This window comes from Anoplopoma fimbria, chromosome 16, assembly GCF_027596085.1.
Source record: "Anoplopoma fimbria isolate UVic2021 breed Golden Eagle Sablefish chromosome 16, Afim_UVic_2022, whole genome shotgun sequence".
Lineage (NCBI taxonomy): Eukaryota > Metazoa > Chordata > Actinopteri > Perciformes > Anoplopomatidae > Anoplopoma > Anoplopoma fimbria.
The window spans coordinates 24973427-24998586 of record NC_072464.1 but is presented as its reverse complement, the minus strand read 5'-3'; the positions used below and the strand labels follow the sequence as shown (position 1 = coordinate 24998586).

Below are 25160 nucleotides of genomic sequence, written 5' to 3'. Positions count from 1 at the left end.
GCATATAATATATATTTAAATGTGTATAATATTTACCAATAACCTTTTTTTTGTGACAGATGACTTCAAACCAGCCTCCATTGATACGACATGTGAAGGGGAGCTTGAAGTGGGCAAAGGAGAGCAAGTCACTATTACTTTACCCAATTTAGAGGTCAGTGTTTGAGGATTATTAAAATGTCTTTGTTAACTGTTAATAATGTTTGGGACATTATTTTTGGTCCCTGGTCAAAACTCTCTTGTTTCTAAAATCCTGACTACGACCCTGCCTGTTTCCTGATTGTTTTTAGGGTTCCAGTGCTCCAGTAACAGTCTTTAAGGGTTCCAAGAGGCCGTACATGAAAGAATGCATCCTCATCGTGAACCACGACACAGGAGAGTACAGACTGGAAAAACTCAACAGCAACATAGCTGTGAAGAAGACCAGGTGGGCTTCTCTCACACTACCGTTCATGTTTATTCAACTCGTTCTACCGTCTGACATTTGTGTACACGAGTTTAGGCATAAGAAAGTGTGTAGTGAAAAGAGGAGAGTCCACAGTAAAATGATTTCCTGTAATCACATATTTCCTCATAAAGGGAGCTGGTGCTTCACATTGTATTTTACCAGAATGTCTCCCTTCCTCTGCTGTGTTTGCTCTCAGGGCTGAAGGCAGCAGTAAGATCCACTCTCGTATGGAGCAGCAGACCAGCCGCCTGAGCCAGCAGGTGAAGACCAGCACCAGCAGCACCCCCAAGACCTCCACCAGCTCCAAGAGTCCTCCACCCAAAGAGAAGACGTCCCCGGCCTCCCCCATGGACGACATCGAGAGAGGTAACGTTGTGTCGGGAATAATGGGCATAATGCAAAATATAATAATCTCATTCTTATCCTAACTTTGTTTTTGTCATGTGGTGAGCCACTTCTGATTCATTAAACTCTCCTATCTTCAGATATCTGTGTAAACGACCAGCGTAAACATGATGAATGTCACCTGTGCGTTCATGGGTGACACATTTGCATAATTAAACGACCCATATTACCATATAAGGCCACGCTAATTGCCCCAAATGTCGCCCTGGGTGAAGTTGTCCCACTGCTCAGGTCTGTGACTGTGTTCGACTGCCTGGTTTGATTTATTTAGTGCTCTGTTTTCTATGAATGTTGATAATAATCATCACACGTGTTTATTTTCTGCGTCTGCTTCCGTTCGCCGTTCCAAAAGCTAAAAAGGGGATTTAAAGGAGATTAATTTCTATTGTTGGGGTTAAAATATGGAACAATTCTAATATAAATGTAAGAATGTGTGACTCTTTTTGGTTTTCAAAACGGAACTATTTTTGAGGGTTACAAATCTGAATTAAATATATTTTTCTTTTCTTTTTTTTATATATTTGCTTTTCTTGAGGGCGGCTTGATTGATGGGAAAGTAGGATAGGCATATATAAGCTGAATGATTCTGCCTTTTCAGTTAGATTGTGTACTATATTATATATATATATAGGCTTTACACATTGTATTGTGTGTGATGACTGAATAAAAACACTATCTATCTATCTATCTATCTATCTATCCATCCATCCCGTCCACAGAGCTGATGGCGGAGGCTCGGGTCATGGACCAGCTGAGCAGCGGCGACAGCTCCTCCGACTCCAACAGCTCCTCGTCCTCCAGCAGCGACGACAGCTCCAGCAGCGACGACGAAGACCACCGCTCTTCTGCTGCTGCTGCTGCTGCTGCTGCTGCTGCTGCTGCTGCACCGACACCCACACCGACCAATCACAGCATGCCCATCATCACCACCGGGCCCAGCTCCAACAGCCGCAACCCGGAGAGCGGCGGAGGACTCATGAACACGCTGAGTGAGTCGACCTCTGAGGACTTCAGATTCTCTTATCTTTATTTATCTTTAGAGGTTGAAACAAAGGACACGTGAGCTTTACTTTATTTACTTTACTTTGGTTTTAAAGTGTCAGAATGATTAAGAAATGAGCAGGAACTCCGTGTCACAGTCTCTCAATCAGACGCTGATGTCATTTTCATCACAACCTGCATTTTACTGCAATGACAATGAGATAAGAAAAAGTCCCATATTACTATTATTTCAACATTTATCCGGAGTTGGTGACAAACGTTGACGTCAATTGCATGTAGAATTCTAATTATTTGCCCTAAAATCTCTGAATAGGACCTGAATCCATCAACACTTTAATATAAACATATATAAGTTGGTTTTCAGCTGAAGGAAATGGTTTGTAGGTACAAACACAGACAGACAGGAAGTACTACTACAGGTTAGTCTCACTGAGATGAGAAAGTATATTTTCCAAAACAGCAGCAAGAGTGTTTCAACCCAGATACACACAAACATTTAAAACATGTGAAACAAACAAACAGTGAATCAAAGTTTGTTTGTTTGTTGCTTCTACATAAACATACTTTAAATATGTGTTCATGATCATTTTCTAAACCCTTAAAGGAAGTCAGAGTGACTCGTTGGTTCAGAGGATCATGATGATAATGGAAAACCCCAAAAGAAGAGTTTTCCCTTTTTGCATCATATCGTCTGCCTGGATGTGCTGTTTTAAACTTTGGTTGATGTTCTTGGATAAAGTTTATTGTCAGTTGAAGTGGAGTCAATATTTAGAGATGAGTTTGAAAGAGAGGCAGTCGTGTAACTCGCTGCAGTTTAGGAGAAAACGTAAGTTATTTTATCAATGTTTTATGATGAACTTACAATACAAATGAGATTTTCCATGGAAGCAAAGTTACAAAAATGTTTGTGTAAATCAGAATCTGCAGGTCAGACTTGAAGAAGAAATTGTTGCATCTCTCGAAATAGTACGAAGATGAATCTGAAGTCTAGTTTAGTTTAATGATACATTTATACAAGCTGTCTTTAAAACTCAGTTATTTGGTCTCCTGTGTTTCAGAGAGCGACCTCCAGCTGAGTGAATCCGGCAGTGAAAGTGACTGAACATGAGGACGTGTGATGACATCATGAGGACGTTCAGTAAACAGACCAGTCAGTGTCTCTAACGGTGGACCGTCTTCTCTTCATATCCACATCTCTGCTCGCAAATATATATAACGTGCTGCTTCTCTGCCAACAAAGCTGCTCCTCGAAATCCACCTTTACCGCTCAGTGATCTTTGTTTTTGTGCGTTAAAACCCGACGCCGTGTGGTCTGTTAGAGAAGTCAGGGTTCATCTCACTGGATGCACATCTGAGGTTAAACCGACCAATCAGAGGCGAGCGTTGGTGAGGCGTGGACGGATGTTTCTGTCTCAAACCACCTCTGGAGTTTCTGCATTTCATCTTAATAATATAAAGAACTTTAGTTGTGCCTTAGTAGCTTCAGCTCAGCTGTTTACTTTCTGATCGAACAGAAAGTAAAGCTTTTTCTTTATTTTTTTGAAGATGAGCCAAACTGATACGAGTCTTAAATGAGTTTTTGTAAAGTTATCTGTGGAGCCTTTTGCTTTGGATTTCTGAAACCAAGCTGCAGGACAACAAAATATATTTTCATTTAAAGCTTTTATTAAAATTTACAAACAAAAAAACTATTAGCAGTACTTTAAGGGAAATAGAACAAGCTGGAAGTTAGCTAAATGTTTATTTATACACCCAGAAGTCACAGATCAACATCATCATTTATAGTTATGGAAACTGAAGAATAGAAATCAATATTCACTCTAATATCTCTGAGTCTGTAGCTGTCTGATGCTCCACTGTGTTGACAGTGTTGACCACAGCTAGTTAACTGTCTGCTGTTTGTTGGCCAGAAAACCAAAACAACGAACTGAAAGAAGCTCAAATATTCTGCAGCTCCTTAAAGAGACAGTAGAGATGTTTAGAGGGGAGGTAGTATGAGGGTCGTCTACACAGTCACTGTTTTACCACAGTAGATGGAGCAAAGTACTGTTCTGCTGTGGACGTAGTTTAGATACTTTAAAGAATGAATATCAGTTTAAGTGAACGCTATATTTAGAATATTTTCACCTTCATGACGGGAACTGAAGCTGTTATTTATGCTCTCTATAAAGACACCAGACTACATTCACAAAAACAGTGATTTAACCTCTCAGGACACAGGAGGTTCTGCTCTCCTGCTGCCTCCATCTGGTAGTGTGTTTGTGTTATTGTGTCACTTTGGTGAATCTGAATTAACCCTTTAAAACACCAAAGTCACACAACAACACAAACTACCTACCAGACAGGCAGCAGGAGAGCAGAACCTTCTGTGTCCTGAGAGGTGAAATCACTGTCTGGTGTCTTTAAAGAGAGCATAGATAACAGCTTCAGATCCCCATAAAGAGGTGAAATATCCTAAATAATATAATATAATATTATGGATTATAGTACCTCAACCCCACTTCTAAAAACTATCCCTTTAAGGGCACAGCTGGGTGATACGTGATATTGATTATTGATTATTGGTTATTGCAGCTTTCAGAATGCAGATGTGTCTCAAACCTCTTTTCTTTATTGTGATCTATCAGAACACACTCTGGTTTCTGGTGGAGTGGTGCACTAGTGCTCAGTTGGCTCAGTGAGGTTATGCTTTGTAGCTTTAAACCTGCAATACTTGAATCTAATTATTTATATATAGAAATATACTCAACCAGCGGTGAACTGCTTAATATATTTGATATATAAATATATATAAAAATATATATTAAAAGCCAAGTAATTGGAAGTTGAAGTTATTATGAACTGTATTGCTTAAAACAAGCCGGATGCTTCGACGCTGCATCAATGTGAGTCTGAACTCGACGTGCCTTTTGTTCTGACGTGGATCTACTTCCTGTTTGGCCTCATATCCCCGCTGACAGCCGGATACAAAGAGACGGAGTCAAAGATGTTTTATTCTGAAGGAGACAGGTTGACTCTGCTGTCTGAGAGGAACCTCTTTGTAGAAAAATAAAGATTTTAATAATTATTGGGGCTTTTTGATTCATTATTTTGTGCCGCTGTGTGTGTTTTGATTTATAACATCTTTCTTATTATTCGGTACATTTTAGTTTGATAATGGATAATATTTAGTTAAAAAATAATAATAACGGAGCCGAGGGAAGGGGTGATATTCAGAGGAAAGATTCAGAATGTTTTGAGATAAAAGATGTACATTTATGTGGTAAAAAAATCTTTCATTTGTTTGTTTTCTTCTGAATTTAAGTTCCTTAAAGTCTGTTTGCTGATGACGATGTGAGGATTCTGGGCAAAAATGACAAGTATTAACTTATTGATGGATCTGATAGCAAAGTATAACTTTATTAGGTCATCGTCTGCAGACAGAACACGGGAAACATCTGTTCAGATGATGTTCAGCCATGATGTTCCTTGAAAATAAAAAATAAAACTTTATTTTTGGGGATTTTCTCGTAAAAATGTGACTTTTTATTCTCGGAGAATTTCAAAAAAAATCCTAAATTTAAGTTTTTATAATCTCAGAATATTCATTTATTTTCTCGTAAATTTGTGATTTTTATCTCAGAGAATTTTTATTTTATTTTATTATTTGGGACTTTAAAGTCAGAGAATTCAAGTTTTCTTTATGCAAGTTTGTGACTTTCAGAGAATAATCTCAGAGAAAATTCGATTTTGGATTTTATTTGGGACTTTAATGTCAGATAATTTGAGTTTTTATCCCGTAAATGTATGTTTTTATAATCTCAGAATATTCTATTTATTGTAAATTAGAGAATATGAGGGGTTTTTTCTCAAGTTTAGGATTTTTTTATCTCAGGGAATATTATTTTTCTTGTAATTTTGTGTGTTTTTATCATAAATGTATCTATTAAATCTCAGAGGATATTCAACGTTTTTTCTCCTAAATCTATGACTTTAATCTAAGAAATAAATCCTGTTTTTCTCAGAGTGGCTCTAATATGTTGTCGTTGGCAGCAGCGTCTGAATTTAGATTTTCTTGATGGAAACGACATAAAAACCCTTTAATATTAATGCAGACGAAGAGGAGAAAACGATTAATGAAGTCACAGTTATTGATCATAACCATAGAGAGCAGAAGAAAGCGATTAATGAAGTCACAGTTATTGATCATAACCATAGAGAGCAGAAGAAAGCGATTAATGAATTGATCAATTTATAAGAAAAACCATTTTTTTTATTGATCCTGTAGTTGATAATGATTGTGTCAGTTAATCTGTTTTTTTATTATAGAGAGCAGACTGAAGGCTCCTCTCCAGTGAAAGGAGAACCAGTCGCCCTCTGCTGGCAGGAAGAGGTTCAACCTCAGGAGATCATGAAGTTTATCTTATATTTCATCTAAAAAGCAGGAAATATCAATTTATAAGAAAAAACATTTTTTTATTGATCCTGTAGTTATAGATTGTGTAGTTATTAATCTGTTTTTTTATTGGTCTGTAGTTATTGGTCTGTAGTTATTGATCTGTAGTTATGTAGATCTGTAGTTATTAATCTGTTTTTTTATTGATCATTGGTCTGTAGTTATAGTTATTGGTCTGTAGTTATTGATCTGTGTTTTATTGGTCTGTAGTTATCTGTAGTTATTGGTCTGTAGTTATTAATCTGTTATTTCTGTAGTTATTATTGATCTGTAGTTATTGGTCTGTAGTTATTGGTCTGTAGTTATTGGTCTGTAGTTATTGATCTGTAGTTATTGGTCTGTAGTTATTGATCTGTAGTTATTGATCTGTAGTTATTGGTCTGTAGTTATTGGTCTGTAGTTATTGATCTGTAGTTATTGGTCTGTAGTTATTGATCTGTAGTTATTGGTCTGTAGTCATTGGTCTGTAGTTATTGGTCTGTAGTCATTGGTCTGTAGTTATTGGTCTGTAGTTATTGGTCTGTAGTCATTGGTCCTGTAGTTATTGGTCTGTAGTTATTGTAGTTATTGGTCTGTAGTTATTGGTCTGTAGTAGTTATTGGTCTGTAGTTATTGATCTGTAGTTATTGGTCTGTAGTTATTGGTTATTCTCTGTAGTAGTTATTGGTCTGTAGTCATTGGTCTGTAGTTATTGGTCTGTAGTTATTGATCTGTAGTTATTGGTCTGTAGTTATTGGTCTGTAGTTATTGGTCTGTAGTCATTGGTCTGTAGTCATTGGTCTGTAGTCACTGGTCTGTAGTTATTGGTCTGTAGTCATTGGTCTGTAGTCATTGGTCTGTAGTTATTGATCCTGTAGTTATTGGTCTGTAGTTATTGGTCTGTAGTCACTGGTCTGTAGTCACTGGTCTGTAGTCACTGGTCTGTAGTCACTGGTCTGTAGTCACTGGTCTGTAGTCACTGGTCTGTAGTCACTGGTCTGTAGTCATAGAGGCTCCTGTACTCCTGGTTTACTCAGTAACACGTGTATCAGTTATTGTTAAACATCAGTCAGTTTATGACTCAGCAGCCAATCAAAGTCCAGCTCAGCCGGAGAGGATTCATAAGCGCTGCTGCGAGCCAGGAGCCTCTACACCATCATTACCACCACCATTACCACCATCACTACCACCATTACCACCATCATTACCACCATCATTACCATCATTACCACCATCACCACCATCACCACAGTCACACAGACCGGCTCCACCGTCCGGACCGACCCCGCAGACAACACCGACCTCCTCTCCGGTCGACATGCTGCGGAGGACCGCGCTGAGCGTCCGGCTCACGGTGATCCGGCGTGAAGAGCTCCAGAGACTGACGGAGGCTCTGCGTGCGGGACGCTGCGGGGACAAACACGCATCCTCCTCCTCCTCCTCCTCCTCCTCCTCCTCCTCCTCCTCCTCCTCCTCCTCCTCCTCCACCTCCTCCTCCTCCTCCTCCAGGCTGAGGACCATGGATCAGCTGGGGGGCCGAGCTTCATGACGACTCTGAACTGGTTATTTGTGAAGGGATACTTCCAGACTTCCCAGCAGCTCCAAGTAAGACCATGAGAGCAGACCAGTCCTCCACCGGCCTGCTCCCACTGCTCCCACTGCTCCACCCACTACTACCACCACCACCACTCCCACTGCTCCCACTGCACTACCACCACTACACCACCACCACTACCACCCACCCACTGCTCCCACTGCACCCCCACCACCACTACCACCACCACTACACCCACCCACTGCTCCCACTGCTCCCCACTACTCCCACCACCACCACCACCCACTGCTCCCACTGCTCCACCCACCACACCACCACCCACTGCTCCCACCCACTCCCACTGCACCCACTACCACCACCCACTACCACCACTGCTCCCACTGCTCCCACCACCCACCACTCCCACCCACCCACCCACTACCACCCCCACTGCTACCACACTGCTCCCACTACTCCCACCACTGCTCCCACTGCTCCCACTGCTCCCACTGCTCCCACTGCCACCACTACACCACCCACTGCTCCCACCTCCCACCACCACCACTACCACTGCTCCCACTGCTCCCACTACACCACCCACTGCTCCCACTGCTCCCACTACACCCACTACACCACTACCACTACCTCCCACTGCTCCCACTACCCACTACTACCACCACCCACTACTCCCACCACTACCACCACCACCCACCACACTACCACACCACACTCCACTGCTCCCACTGCTCCCACTACCACCCACTACCACCACCCACTCCCACTGCTCCCACTACACCCACTACCACCACCCACCCACTCCCACCACCACCACCACTACTACCACCACCACCCACTCCCACTGCTCCCACTGCTCCCACTGCTCCCACACCACTACCACCACCCACTACCACTATTACCACTACCACCACTACACCCACTACTACACTACCACTACACCCACTACACCCACCACTACACCCACTACACCCACTACACCCACTACACACCACTACACCCACTACCCACTACACCCACTACCCACTACACCCACTACTCCCCACTACACCCACTACCACTACACCCACTACACACTACCACCACCACTACACCCACTACACCACCACCACCACACCACTACACCCACCACCACTACACACTGGTTATATAGATATAGATACATCAATATACCACACACCAATACACAACCACCATACACTGGTTATATAGATATATAATACATCAATATATTAATATATAGGGTCACACAGATTACAACATGCATCTCTTATCTCTTATCTGTGGACTGTGTGTGTGTGTGTGTGTGTGTGTGTGTGTGTGTGTGTGTGTGTGTGTGTGTGTGTGTGTGTGTGTGTGTGGCTGCAGTTACTTTGGAACGTGACCTTTTAAACAGGAACTTCTTTGTGCAGAATCAGAGCTCAGTGTTCTCAGAAGAAACAGGAGAATAGAATAGAATAGAATAGAACAGAATAGAATAGAATAGAACAGAATAGAATAGAACAGAATAGAATAGAACAGAATAGAATAGAATAGAATAGAGAATAGAACACAGGCTGCACATGCTATAAATAAAACAGTAATAAATAATAAAGAAGAATAAAAATATATATTATAAATAGAAAATATGTGTTGCACATTTTGCTGCGTTGTATCAAGTAAGTAATGAGTTAATATATAATATATAAGAATGTACAAAGAAATAAACTAAGGTGCACAGATGTGTATTTACATATAAATGTTGGACTGAATGTAACTTTACTTTCACTGTTTATGGAAGTTAAATGTTTTTAAGACATTTTGATTCCATGTTTTTGTTTTGTTTTTGTTTAGTCAGAAATGTCTAAAAGCAGCTTCATCAATAATCTGTCAAATAAAACCAAAACTATAAATGAAGCTGCTGGATTGAAGTCATAAATTGTTATTTCACAAATGTAATGTTGCTGATAAACATTATCGGTGGATATTAAAATTCATATTGTTAAAACTATTTGTTTATTGGGTTTTGAATGAACATACAGTTGTCCCATCAGATCATTTTATAACAAACTAAGAAAAGTATATATCCCCTTACTTAATCACAGTCAGATATATGAGAAGTTGTTTGTTTCCTCTGATTATGTTGAACTGTCCCTTTAATCCGATCCTGATGTTTTATATTGATCGAGTTAATAACTGCTTCTGCTTCTCCGACAGATCGAGCACAGCCGGATCTACGGGCCTCTGTGGAAGTCAACGTACGGCCCGTTGGTGGTGGTGAACGTGGCCAGCGCCGCTCTCATCGAGGAGGTTCTGAGGCAGGAGGGCCGGCTGCCGGTCCGCTCCCACATGCCCCACTGGAGGAGCTACCGGGAGCTCCGGAACCAGGCCCACGGACCGCTGACCGAGTGAGTGACTCCGTCCGAGAGGAGGGGGGGTAAAGAGGAGCAGCAGGGACTCTGATAGAGGTTCAATACGTAGAGTTACTGTGTTCAGGTGGGATTAGTTCATAAAGAGACACGTCAGCAGGAACCAGATGTTCCAGATGTTCTCTGCTGGTTGATCCTGTCAGACTCTGAACCAGTCTTTAAAAACACACTTTAACACACGCTAGAACCCAAAGAGAGAAACGTTTAGTTTAAAGGGAGGAGAACTTTCTTTATCTTCTAGAGGAAGTAGAAACAGTGTTTTTAATAATGTCAACAATGACTTCAGAGCTGGATGTTTGTGTTTCTAATCTAAGATCTGTGATATAGATGAAAAAGCTGAATCACAAAACAAATGTGTTGATCTTATGAATGTCAGTCCAGAGTTGTGATGAAGGTCGGCCTTCACGTGAACAACGAACACAGAAAACCTCTTCTTCTTCTTCTTCTTCTTCTTCTTCTTCTTCTTCTTCTTCTTCTTCTTCTTCTTCTTCTTCTTCTTCTTCTTCTTCTCCTTCTTCTTCCTTTTTCTTCTTCTTCCTCTTCTTCTTCTTCTTCTTCTCCTCCTTCTTCCTCTTCTTCTTCTTCTCTTCTTCTTCTTCTTCTTTCTCTTCCTTCTTCTTCTTCTTCTTCCCTCCTCTTCTTCTTCCTCATCTTCTTCTTCTCCTTCTTCTTCTCCTTCTTTTCGTCTTTCTCTCCTTCTTCTTCTCCTTCCCCCCCATCTTCTTCATCTTTCTTCTTCTTCTTCTTCTCTTCTTCTTCTTCTTCTTCTTCTTCTTCTTCTTCTTCTTCTTCTTCTCCTTCTTCTTCTTCTTCTTCTTCTTCTTCATCTCTTATCTCATCCTGTTTATTGATCCTGGTTTTGTAGAATGGGGGTTAAGTGGCAGCGGATCCGCAGCATCCTGAATCCTCAGATGCTGAAGCCCAAACACGTCTCTTCTTACGCCAACACCATCAACGAGGTGGTGAGCGACTTCATCCTCAGAGTCCGCTGGCTGAGGGAGACGGACGGAGGCGGAGTGATGGTCAACGACGTGACGGCAGAACTCTACAAGTTCGCTTTTGAAGGTCAGCGGAGATCAAAAATATGTATTATTTTCCATATTAATTCATTTTAATTTAAATTTAAATTTATTATTTTGTTTTAATTGAAATTAATAACATAAATATGAAAATAAATGAATAAAACAATTAAAAATGTCTGTTATTTTTATGCTTACAAACAAATATATATTTTAATCCTTAAAAGTACGACAAGTCCTAATTTCAGAATGCTACTTCAGTAAAAGCACAGAAGTATTACCAATAAAATGCACCAAAAGTAAAAGTACTCATTATGCAGAAAGTCCCATTTCACAGATATATTATGCTTAAATAACATGTTGTAGTTTTACTCCTTAAAGTACTGATTTAAAAACACATTGATCTCTTTATGTGGATCAGAGGATTCATCAGCTGTTCCTGGATCAGATGTTTGAGTCTCTCTGGGTGTTGACTCGGACACTCGTTGAGTCTTCGGCCTTGACGGCTGATTAGATGCCGATCAAATGATCGACGACCTTTGATCCTTTTCTCAAAAGCATTCTAAAAGCATTTAGACATCAGGTTGGTGTTTACATTTCAATCAGAATCAGAATCATTTATTGAGCCCCGGAGAGAAATTTCCTCCGTTTCCAGTTCTTATGCTAAGCTAAGCTAACAGGCTGCTGTCTATAGCTTCATATGTGTCAATACAATTGTGTTTTAGAAAACAGTCTCCTGTTTCAACATGACAACGCCTCCCATGTAAATATGGAGTCATAAATAAATGTGAAGATATAAAGACAAATGAAAAAAGTTTAGTTATATGCATTTTTTATTTATTTCCCCATTTGTTTGTTCATTTATTTCTCTATATATTTATTAGTATACATGTTTAATATATATATATATATATATATAATACACAATAATAATAAAAACGATAATACTAAACAATAATTATTAATTTATTATACTTATTATCTTTGAACTTAGGGTTATTATTATAATTATAGTTAGTGTTATTATTATTAATATTGTTATTGGTATTATTATCACTAGTGTTATTATTATTAATATTAGGACTTTATTAACTTTTATTAATACAATATTTCTTATATTTTTTGTATGTATTTTGTATATAAATATGAAAAAAGAGCAAAACTTTTGCACTCCAGTAGGACCACAGGTGCGTAGGAGAATACCTTAAGTAGACAATATAGAACAAAAACTCCCGCACACTGATGAAGGTCTATGCACCGAAACGTCGTGACTAAAATACATTTATATGCAAGTGAAGAAGCCAGTGTGCGGGAGTTTTTGTTCTGTATATAAATATGAACAAAAAATATATAAATTTGAAAAATAATGAAAATGCTTAAATAATTAAATAATTTGTTATTTGGTTTAATATTTACACATTTATTTTTTCATATTCTTTAACAGATTTTTTTTTTTTTAATGGCGCTCCTATGACTCCATAGAACAAAGCCAGCAGTCTTGACGTAAAGACCCAAAAGCAGCAGATTAATGTTTATTTAATGACATGTTCATCATGTGATGGTGTCCACACTGTGAATAGTGTTTGTGCTCAGATCAGATCATGTTCTATGGAGAACTCCTGTTATAATAATAATAATAATTATTATTATTATTATTATTTTGACTGCAGGGATCTGCTCGGTGTTGTTCGAGACCCGGATGGGCTGCATGAAGGAGGTGGTGCCAGAAGAAACCCAGAAGTTCATCTTCTCCGTGGGGGAGATGTTCCGTCTCTCCCCCATCATCGTCCTCTTCCCAAAGTTCGTGTGGCCCTACATTCCCTTCTGGAAGCAGTTTGTGTCGGCCTGGGACCTCCTCTTCAAAGTCGGTGAGCAGAACATCAAAAGGGATTTAGTTACAGAACAGAACACAAAGCGATTATGAATACAGTTATTACAGAACCGTCGTGTGTGTAACTCTGATATAAATACTTCAGACTCTGTTCACTGTGATGGTTTCTACAAGTCCAGCAGGTTTCTTCAGCCTGCTTCTTGATTTTATTAAAGTTTAACTGCCTGGAACTAAAACATAACCCACAAATTAAAAAACTACCTAGAATGTAAAAACAAAAGAACAAAAAGCACACATGAGTCCCAGTTAAGGTCCTAAACCAGTTAAGCTCCAGCTCCAGGTTTGATACGGAGGTTTGATATTCCTGTTACTGTTTAGTCTTCTGTGATACAGATCTTTGTACTGTGTGGAAGAGAAACCATGTCAATAAACGGTGCTCAAAACTTCTCTTTTAACCTCAATGTGGAGACTATTCCTCACATTCTATCCAGTTTATAGAGGTGGAGTCCCGCCCCTTTTGGTGGACCAACATGGGACATGTTTTCAGAAATAAAATATGTATGACAAATAATCATTTGATCCTGGCTGAAAGATGTTTGTCAATTTAAAAAGTAATTTTTCTCCTTAAGAAAGTCAAAGTTTGTCCAACACCAACATGGCTGTTAGCTGGACATGCTAGCCAGCTAGCTTAGTTAGCTATGTCCTAAAAAAACAAACATGGCGATGGCTGTAATCCAAGATGGCGACCGCAAAATCGCAGAACTCGAGGCTTCATAGCATCAGTCACAAACAGATGAGGGACGTCACAATGACTACGTCCACTTCAACAAGTCTATGAATAACTGTTCAGGGATCAGATTCATTTAATCACTATTAAAGTAGTCTGGCCTAATGTCTTTAAAGAAATGAAGCTAGCTGACATTATTTTCTTCCTATGTTTAATTATTTCAGGTAAATAAACTTATATAATACACAAATGTATCTAAAAGTAAACTGTACAAAAAAATATAAAATAATTATTTTACTATTTTACTAAATCATTTTACATTATTTTGCATTAGAAGAATTTCCCTCAAGTATTCTTATGATAAAAGTATATTGTATTATAAGTACAATATATGGTCTTAGTGTCCTCGGCCGCTCTCCGTCTCTGGTTGTTGTCACAGAAGGTTACTAGAGTTCAGATTCAAGGTGTTGGCTTTATCAAACAGTTTCAAGGTCACCAGACTTCAGAGAGTCACAAAGTCACAAAGTCCACCTGAATCCTCTCAGGAGAAAAGAGATTTATATCGCCATCTAGTGGGTCAAAGTGGAGTTCTGGTTCTCCCGTGATAATCTGTCTCCTCTGTCTCCTGTGTCTCCTGTGTCTCCTGTGTCTCCTCTGTCTCCTCTGTCTCCTGTGTCTCCTGTGTCTCCTGTGTCTCCTGTGTCTCCTGTGTCTCCTGTGTCTCCTCTGTCTCCTGTGTCTCCTGTGTCTCCTCTGTCTCCTGTGTCTCCTGTGTCTCCTGTGTCTCCTGTGTCTCCTCTGTCTCCTCTGTCTCCTGTGTCTCCTCTGTCTCCTGTGTCTCCTCTGTCTCCTGTGTCTCCTCTGTCTCCTCTGTCTCCTGTGTCTCCTGTGTCTCCTGTGTCTCCTGTGTCTCCTGTGTCTCCTCTGTCTCCTGTGTCTCCTCTGTCTCCTGTGTCTCCTCTGTCTCCTGTGTCTCCTGTGTCTCCTCTGTCTCCCTGTGTCTCCTCCTGTGTCTCCTGTGTCTCCTGTGTCTCCTCTGTCTCCCTGTGTCTCCTGTCTCCTGTGTCTCCTCTGTCTCCTGTGTCTCCTCTGTCTCCTGTGTCTCCTCTGTCTGTCTCCTGTGTCTCCTCTCCTGTGTCTCCTGTGTCTCCTGTGTCTCCTGTGTCTCCTGTGTCTCCTGTGTCTCCTCTGTCTCCTCTGTCTCCTGTGTCTCCTCTGTCTCCTCTGTCTCCTCTGTCTCCTGTGTCTCCTGTGTCTCCTCTGTCTCCTCTGTCTCCTGTGTCTCCTGTGTCTCCTGTGTCTCTGTCTCCTGTCTCCTGTGTCTCCTCTGTCTCCTGTGTCTCCTCTGTCTCCTCTGTCTCCTGTGTCTCCTGTGTCTCCCTGTCTCCTGTGTCTCCTCTGTCTCCTCTGTCTCCTCTGTCTCCTCTGTCTCCTCCTCTGTCTCTGTGTCTCCTGTCTCCTCTGTCTCCTCTGTCTCCCTGTCTCCTGTGTCTCCTCTGTCTCCTGTGTCTCCTCTGTCTCCTCTGTCTCCTGTGTCTCCTGTGTCTCCTGTGTCTCCTGTGTCTCCTCTGTCTCCTTTGTCTCCTGTGTCTCCTCTGTCTCCTGTGTCTCCTGTGTCTCCTGTGTCTCCTCTGTCTCCTCTGTCTCCTGTGTCTGTCTCCTCTGTCTCCTCTGTCTCCTGTCTCCTCTGTCTCTGTGTCTCCTGTCTCCTGTGTCTGTGTCTCCTGTGTCTCCTCTGTCTCCTGTGTCTCCTGTGTCCTCCTGTCTCCTGTGTCTCCTCTGTCTCCTGTCTCCTCTGTCTCCTGTCTCCTGTCTCTGGTGCGGAGGAGCTCCTGTGCTGCAGAAGCTGGAGGAGGTCCAGCAGAAGGTTCACCTGGGCCAGAGCATCTGTCTCCTGTGTCTCCTGTGTCTCCTGTGTCTCCTGACTCACCTGCTGCTCAGCGAGCAGATGACGTGTGACCTGTGATCCTGTGTCTCCTCTGTCTCCTCTGCATCACTGGAGCTGCTGCTGGTCTCCTCTGAGTCGACACTGTCTCCTCTGTCTCCTGTGTCTCCTGTGTCTCCTCTGTCTCCAGTGTCTCTGTCTCTGTCTCCTCTGTCTCCTGTGTGTGTGTGTGTGTGTGTGTGTGTGTGTGTGTGTCTCCTCTGTCTCCCCTGTGTGTGTCTCCTGTGTCTGTGTGTGTGTGTGTGTGTGTGTGTCTCCTGTGTGTGTGTGTGTTGTGTCTCCTGTGTCTCCTGTGTCTTGTGTTCACTGTCTCCTGTGTCTCCTTGTCTCCTGTGTCTCCTGTTCTCCTCTACTACTCTACTAGTTTTGTGTCTTTTTGTTGTAATGTTGAGTCTCTTTGCGTTTTGCTTTTTGTATTTTTACAGCTGCTTTTTGTATTTTTACAGCTGTTCTGGTCTCTGTTGTCTGTTTGTTTCTCTTTGTTGTCTTGTTGTGTCTCTTTATGGGTTGTTGCTTTTTTGTGTCTTTGAATCTGTTTTGGTCTATTTGTATTGTTTTCGTGTCTCTTTGAAGTCTTTTTCTGTATCCTTGTAGTTGCTTTGTACGTCTTTGTAGTTTCGTTGTTGCTTTTTGTGTCTTCTAAGATGTTTTAGTCTTTTTCTTGATGTGTCTCTTTGTAGTTGTTTTGTGTCTCTTTGTGGTCATCTAGAGTTTTTCTGTAGTCGTCTTGTGTCTCTTTGTAGTTGTTTTGTGTGTCTCTGTAGTTTCTTTGGTCTTTTTGTTGTCATTTTGTGTCTCTTCATAGTTGGTTTGTGTTTCTTTGTGGTCATTTCAGTGTCTTCCTCGTAATGTTTTAGGTAGAGGCCAGAGGGTTCCCTGACACGTTGGGCCTGTTCAGTAATCTATCCATGATTGTTACACCTTAAATTGTGTTTAAGACATTAAGAATACAGCCATTTAAATGTTAAAACAGCTGTTTTATTTAATTTAGACATCTAAAAAAAACCAGTTATACACTCAAACATCTTCCAGACAAATCAGTGCTCAGTGAGCGACCACCAAACTGAAACATCATAATAAAGATAATAAAGAGTGTGTGATCCTCTCGTCTCTGTCTCAGACCTCCAACACCATCTCCTGGTCTCTGTACCAACTGGCGAAGCAGCCTGAGATCCAGGAGCAGTTATACCAGGAAGTGATGAGCGTTTGTCCCGGAGACAAGGTGCCGACCAGCGAAGACATCGCTCAGATGCCGTACCTGAAGGCCATCATCAGAGAGACGCTGCGGTCAGAAGGCTTTCATTCATATTTATCAATATATTATATTAACAGGATGCAGGTTTGTTCTGGTTTAAAGGACACAACATCACCAGAGGTCCAAAATGTTCTTACTAGACAAATAAAAACATTAAAATCTACAAACAAGATGTGTTATATGAGAGTGTTACGTAAAGATTCAGCGTTCACTTGAAGGAATACTTTTATAAAACGTGTTTATTCGCGATTTTGCAGAGAGTAAGGTGAGAGATTCAATTAAAGATTCAATTAAAAACACGCTAAAAAACATTACATTCAAACTGCACATTTTTACATTTGTTCGCAGCAACTTTTCTATAATGTGCAATATAACCTTGTATTACTTTTCAATATCATTGGCAATAATACTTTTATATTTTAGTTTCTATCAGGTACTGGTGTTAATGTTAAACCTTATATTCTTACTCTTGTTTTTAATCTTATGTTGTTGTAGTTTTTCCATTTTAGTTTACTTATTTTACCATATTTATCTTACTATCATTGTTATTCTTTTTTATACTGGTGTCAGTTTGACTTCTTATACGCTTATTATAATCATTACTCTATTCTTGATTAATGTGTATATTTCTATCCTATTGTTTTATGTTATTCTTCTGTTGTAATCTTTGATCAAACTCTGGCACCAGAATTTCCTTCAGGATCGATAAAGTTCTATCTTATCTTATCTTATCTTATCTTATCTTATCTTATCTTATCTTATCTTATCTTATCTTATCTTTCAGGTTGTTTGTTTGATTCATCCAAACACCAGAGTGTAAAACACATAAATGCTGCTACTTTATATGTTCTGGTTGCACAGCTGCAGAGTAGAAACACAAACATCTAGTGAAACAAATGTCAGTTGTTGTTCTTCGGTCGACTATCTTAATGAATGCTTTCTCCTCATTGTGATCACACTGTGTAGAATAAGTACAATAAAGGTATTAATATGTGTAGTTATTTACAGTCATAGAGTTGCAGTAGATGAATCTTTCTATCTGGATCTCTTCTGTCACCAGTCTGTACCCGGTGGTTCCAGGAAACGCCCGCGTGACCGTTGAAAACGAGATCGTGGTCGGAGATCATCTCTTCCCCAAAGACGTGAGGAATATTCTTTATATATCTTTTTATTCTCACTTCCTCTAAAGATAATAATCTCACATCTTTTCTGACTGTGTGTATGAATGCATGTGAACGTTTGAACCCCTCAGACGCTCTTCCACCTGTGCCACTACGCCGCCTCCTACGACGAGAACATTTTCCCCGACGCTCACTCCTTCCTGCCGCAGCGCTGGCTCCGAAGAGCCGGGGAGAAGTCCAGTCAGCACCCGTTTGGGTCGGTGCCGTTCGGGTTCGGGGTCCGGGCCTGTCTGGGCCGACGGGTGGCCGAGCTGGAGATGTACCTGCTGCTGTCCAGGGTAAGAACTTCTCTCACTGCTGTTTTAAATTATACTACATGGTGGAGTGCCATAAAAAAGATAAAAAAATAAATGTGAAAATATAGAGAGGAATGAATAAATAAATAAATAAAAACAAATATGGAAATAAAGAGACAAATAACTAATTCTAAAAGAAAAATTAAGAGCATGTTTTTGTTTTGACATCTATTTGTTAATTTTTTTCTGTATATATTTATTGATATATTTAAAAATATTATATTTATTTGTTTGCATATACATCAGTCAATTTTGTTCTGTATACTTTTTTTTTTATATATTTACTTTTATATAATATATTTAATTTATCTAAATTCCTTTACTTTACATAATATTTTCCTTCTTATTTTTGCCTTCTGCAAATATATAAATATATATATGTAAATATACATATAAATATATATATTTATATATATATATTTATATATATATATAGAGAGAGAGAGACAAAGAGAGACAAAAATAAATATGTATATTTTGAAAAATACAGAATACATGTCTCTGAAAAAATATGAATATTAGAGAAATATATAATTAAATATGAAATGAAATATATGAACATAAAAATGTGACATTAAATGGTTATTTATGTATTTTATTTAGTATAATTTTTTTTTAAATGTAATTATTAATTCATTTTATTTTGAGGATTCTTGCTCATACAAACATTATTTAAGACAATCAATGTATCAATATCGCTTTCCAATAAATAAATCACATTAAATTGTGTCTGTGGGGCGGCTGTGGCGTAGTGGAGAGCAAGGTAGTTCTCCAATCAGAGGGTCGGTGGTTCGATACCCGGCTTTGGCAGTCGATGTGTCCTTGGGCAAGACACTTAACCCCAAGTTGCTCCTGAAGGCCATCGGTGTGGACTGGATGATGAATGTTAGTTAGAGTCTGATGGTGGCACCTTGATGGTAGCCTGTCATCAGTGTGTGAATGGGTGAATGATATGTAACATACTACTGACTGTAAGTCGCTTTGGAGAAAAGCCTCTGCTAAATGACTCTAATGTAATGTAATGTCTTTTCCTAAATGTTTGCCTCTGTGACTTTTGACTCCTGCTGGACCCAAACCAACATTTCAGAGCTACAACTTTAACCCCCCTGTCCTTATTTCCTGGAGATCAGTTATACTTTAGTGACGCATTGATCCGTGGTCACATGTTGAACCGGAGCACAGAGGTCAGACTGTTCTCCTGCTGCAGGACTCAAAACCACTAAATCAGTCAAAAGAGGTCTCCTCCAGAACCCACCGTTAGAATTCAGTCATGTGCAGATCTGTTGCTAATCATTTACTCTGACGGGACCTCTGTCTGAACTCTAGTGACCTGGTGTTAATAAATATATTCTCTTTCTTTTACTCTTCAGCTGATGAAACAGTTCGAGGTGAGGCCCGACCCGGCTGGTACCGAGGTGAAGCCCATCACCAGAACCCTGCTCTGCCCGGCTAAACCCATCAAGCTGCAGTTTGTGGACAGAGCTGTGAGGCCCGTTTAGTATTCACAGCGAGTCTCCGGCTGCTCACAGAGGTTTGTTCATGAAGCCGGACTGTGGCTCCTAAACACTGGACGGAGACGTGGAGGCTGTTTATGAAAATCATTAATTATGAAGACGAATGTACAGAGTTCGTTTGTTGTTTCATGTAAATATGAAACCTTGAACCTACAACAGCTGCTCTGGGGGTTTGTGTAGTTGTGGTTGTTAGGGACGATGTCTCGCAGCAGAAACTATCCAGACAGCAAACATGGAGGATCGTTCTTTGTTCAGTTTGAATGTTTGTGTTTCCTTCAGTTCCCACGACACCCAAATCTATTCATCCTGCACGACAACTGTTATTCTACATTCTTCTTATTTTACCCTTCTTTTTTTATTTTTAAACCACAAAACAGAACATATCAGGAGAGCAACATTCACACATAGTAACATTTATACATGAAAACTATTTCCATGTACTGCTCTCCTTAACAAAGACACACACAAATAACTGAATGAATAAATAAATAACTAAATATTGAAAAAATGAATGAATAAATAAAGGAATAAATAACAAAATATTAAAAAATGAATAAATAAATAAATAAATAAACAAATAAATAAATAAATAAATAAGAATTAAAAGAACAAAAAAAACACATATTCTTTATTCTTCTTATTGTCAATTAAACCTTTACAAACCAAAAATATATTTGCTGTTTCTTTCTTCAGTGCTGCAGATTTAAACTTTAGTTACTCTGATTATTATTCGCTCTATTTATGTGTTTTGAATCATTTTTAGCCAATAACAGAGTTCTGTGGTTCAGAGGAAAAAGATGAATGAGGCTTTGATACACAGACAGGATCAGTTCTTAGTTGGTGAGTTTCTCTTCATGGGATTAGTTCTAAATAAGAAAAATATAGAATAAACACTGCGTTGGTTGTTTTTCCATTTTAATTGCATAACAACTTGAAATTAAAATGTTTTTATTTGGATTTTATGTAATGAACCTACACAAAAAAAGGAAAAATCGGAGAAGAGAAATGAAAAACAAACTTGCTTAAAGAAAATCTTTAAAAACCTGTAAAGTGTCCAAAAGATTTTACTTTTTTTTTAAAGCCCATAATTAAGACCTGCTACCAATTTCCTTCAGAAGTCACATAATTAGTTTAGTAAAGTCAATCTGTGTGGAATCAAAGAGTCACATGATCTGTCACATGATCTAATGGGGAACCATTAAATCCATTATAAGAAAAAGAACATGGAACCACAACAAACCTGCTCAGTGAGGACGGAAAGTCACCTTAACCAGAAAGACAACAAAGAGACCAAAGATAAACCATGAAGGAGCATTCCTCCTAATCTGAGAAGGTTCATTATGTAAAGAAATAATAAATATTATTTTGATTCCAAGTTGTAATGCAAAAAATTAGGGAAAACAGGGGGTGAGTACTTTTAAAAGGCTTTGTATCTAGCCTTAAACTTTATTAAAAATATCACTTATCAAGCTGCTTCTAATTCTTCGTTTGGGTAAAATGTAAAAATGTAAATTTAGTCAAAGAGTTTGCATCACTAATTTAAAGCAATACACCACAGTCAAAAAGATTCTGGTCTTTTCTTCTTTCAGACTAGTGGAAAGAAAACATTTATTTAACATTTAAATTCACCAAAGGTTACCATTAGATAATGCCTCATTTGCATATTTAAACATAACATTTCAAAAACTTGTAATACAAAACTAATTGTCTTAATGTCAGTAATGAACTGGAGAAGTTTAATGGTGATATCTACTAGTACATTTCTTTTTACTCTATTCACATGTCGTGTTTTTGAAATGTATGTGATTTTAAAGCTGTATTCTTTTAATCTTTCTGACTGGAAACATTATAAACTGGTCCAGAACTTCATTGATACCATCTGCTGGAATCAGTGACACTGGTGACAGGAGGTGCCTGCGCAGAGCTAACGGGATATTTACAGACAGAACCCACCCAGACACGAGTTGATGAGGTCTGTAAAGAGAAACAGAAGAATCCTCTGACTTCAGATCAGCTTCTTTCCTCCACATATAAAATAGTTTTGTGTTACTTTCTGTGTGTTTATTTCTTATGTAGCAAAATGAGACTATACAAAACAGCATTTAGTTGCACATAACTGTTGTACAATAACAATAAAATAACGTGTAACTTTGTGATAAATATCTTTAAAGGCCGAAACTTTACAGTTTCATCCATATCTATATTCTGAAGGTTTCTACAGAGGGGTTTGTTCAGATATCATTCATAGCCTGATTTATACAACATGTTATTACTAAAAACATGGAGAAATCCATATTTAAACATAGACTTTCAGAAAACGTAATAATAATTGTGTTTATGTCAGAAATCAACTTTACAATAGAAGTTTCATAGTGATACCCATTAGATGATTTAATCACCTGCAGTGTTTTTTATTTTCCTTTCATGTCATTTGAAATTAATATTTTTACTGTACGTATTAAAAACCTTCAGACTCTGCTGCTGATAGAAATACAAGTTGGATTTTAACTTTCAGATTAAAGTTAATGATTTAGAGACATATTTTAGTTAATGTTTCTTGTTCAGTTTTTTATTTGTTCAGATCAATGATTCATAAAATAAAAAACCAACAACATGAAGCTTTGCTCTTTGAAGCTCCTTTCAACAGGAACATTTAAATCCTGGGTTTGGATCTTAGCTGCATGTCCATTTATCTTTCTCCTGATTTTGACTAATAAAGACAGAAATGTTAACATGTGTGTCACAGTTCTTCCTCCATACTGTCAGTAGCTCCATACGCCCTGTCACTCTGTCTCACTCACCTAATTGGCTCACTCTGTTCACTCCGGCCACTCCCAGCCCTCTCTCTCTCACCTCACTCTCCCTCACTCACCTGATCAGCCTCATGCAGTGCACCTGTCTGCCACGCCCACCTCACCAGCTCCATCCCTCTCACCTGCTCACTCTGCTGCACCTCCACCCTGCAGCATTTAAACCCCAGTCACTCACACACTCGCTGCCACATCGTTGGTTGCATTCATGCCAGACCTTCCAGTAATTTCCCGTGGACTGATTTCCCGTTGCCGACCCTGCCTGTCTGGATTCCCTGCCTTGCCTGTCCACACCACGTCCGTGACAATGTGTATAGTTTGTCTACATGGACTTAATCAATACAACTGTATTTATTTAGCACCTTTCATACAGGTTAGTGCAGATCAAAGTGCATCACATCAACTGAAAATACAAAAAACAATTGAACTATTTCAGACCAACGCATGCAAGACAATAAAACTGATATACATGTAATAAACTACATTTGAAAACTATAATAATAACAACAGTAATAGTAGTAAAATAATGTGAAAACATTTATTTACTTTAAAACAATAAAAAAAGTAATTTAATAAAATAATGTACCGTATTTTCCGCACTATAAGGCGCACTTAAAAGCCTTTAATTTTCTCAAAAAACGACAGTGCGCCTTATAATCCGGAGCGCTTTATATATGGATTAATTCTGGTTGTGCTTACTGACCGTGAAGCGGTTTTGTGTGGTACACGGCGCTCTGTCAACATGTTTAGTAGACTTAGTAAACTACAAAGAAACCGCAGCATCACGGCTACCGTAGTCAGGAGCGTCAGGAGTAACACACACTGTGCTTCACCATCATATGGCCGTTTCTCAATATGTGAACTTCTCTGTACTTGTGTCCTCGTGAACTTGTGAAACGTCATCTAGCGGCCCAGGTTCTGTTCCAATACACAAGTTCATCCAGACAAGTACGGTCCAGATACCCGGATGTGTCCTCGCTCCGCCCATTATATCGAGGATGCATCGGAGGAGACTTGTGTGGACTTTGGACAGCCAAGTATCCCAGAATGCATTTCACCAGCAAACAAGACCCAAGAGATGACAACTGTCAGTTATAACTGTCTAAATACTGCTGTTGTTGTGTAACGGAATTTAGTTTTAACATTTTTTTAAGCGAGAATGTAGTTGTTAAGACTTAAAATATGCGGTCAATTTATCAAGATAGAGCCTGTTTGAAAAAATATAAAACGTTTGTGGGAGATATGAGAGGACCAGAGATATATATATATATATATATATATATATATATATATATATATATATATAGAGAGAGAGAGAGAGAGAGAGAGAGAGAGAGAGAGAGAGAGAGAGAGAGATATGAGAGGACCAGAGAGGAGATATATATACAGTGGGTACGGAAAGTATTCAGACCCCTTTAAAGTTTTCACTCTTTGTTTCATTGCAGCCATTTGCTAAAATCGAAAAAGTTCATTTTTTTCCTCATTAATGTACACTCAGCAACCCATCTTGACAGAAAAAAACAGAAATGTAGAAATTTTTGCAAATTTATTAAAAAAGAAAAACTGAAATATCACATGGTCATAAGTATTCAGACCCTTTGCTGTGACACTCATATTTAACTCACATGCTGATATATATATCTATATATATATATAGATATATATATAGATATATATATAGAGAGAGAGAGAGAGATATGAGAGGACCAGAGAGGAGATATATATATATATACTTGGTATTGAGAAACGGCCAGTGTGTGTGTATAAGGACCAACATGGCTCCTCAAGAGACACGCTGACGACCAGGACTGAACACTGAAGGCTGTCACCAGGAGAACATGGAATAGAACATGGGAATAGAGCAGCTGGAGAGAACCCAACGTTAATGAATCAATGGTAGGAAGAGGAGGAGGTTTGACTGACTGACTGTTTTGTTTCCTTATAGTCCGGAGCGCCTTATATATGAAAAAAGATGGAAAATAGACCATTCATTGACAGAGCGCCCTATAGTGCGGAGAATAATGTAGATCATTTCTATAAACTATTCTTCATCAAAGAATCAAAGTTTTTAATATGTTGTGTTGTTGTTATGAGACGTCTGCTCATTAGTGGAACAATGCTGCCCTCTGGTGGACTGTTGGAGAACTACATGATGTTCCTGTTCACTTATTCAGGCCTCATTCATTAGTTATTGTCTTTAACAGGAGTATTAATAAATATATAACTGGGAGTCTCTGGACAGATGTTTTATAGATCATGAACATCTGTGACAGTTATGACCTCCACTGTCTTTTCTTAAAGAGGTGAATGCTTGTTTACATGGTGTCAGCTGACCCCATAAAGTGATGACTACATG

The 25160-nt window shown here is 39.2% G+C and overlaps 2 protein-coding genes across 2 annotated transcripts in view; both read left to right on the top strand.

Moving 5' to 3' along the window:
• The window catches only part of eaf2 (ELL associated factor 2), a 5971-nt gene extending 1037 nt beyond the window's left edge, over positions 1–4934 (top strand). The window contains exons 2-6 of the mRNA XM_054615287.1: positions 60–154; positions 291–427; positions 645–814; positions 1573–1842; positions 2914–4934. Coding sequence (XP_054471262.1) covers positions 60–154; positions 291–427; positions 645–814; positions 1573–1842; positions 2914–2957 — 716 coding nt within the window. The 3' untranslated portion in view covers positions 2958–4934. The remainder of the gene's footprint in view (positions 1–59; positions 155–290; positions 428–644; positions 815–1572; positions 1843–2913) is intronic.
• A 2520-nt stretch (positions 4935–7454) lies between these two features.
• LOC129104391 (sterol 26-hydroxylase, mitochondrial) lies at positions 7455–22764 on the top strand. The gene is given in 10 exon segments (XM_054615061.1): positions 7455–7795; positions 7798–7874; positions 10015–10205; positions 11092–11291; positions 12916–13139; positions 15647–15814; positions 16842–17035; positions 18064–18145; positions 18256–18462; positions 19851–22764. Coding segments are annotated over 10 exon segments (1680 nt in total). The 5' UTR covers positions 7455–7587; the 3' UTR covers positions 19980–22764.
• Positions 22765–25160: the final 2396 nt, after the last annotated feature.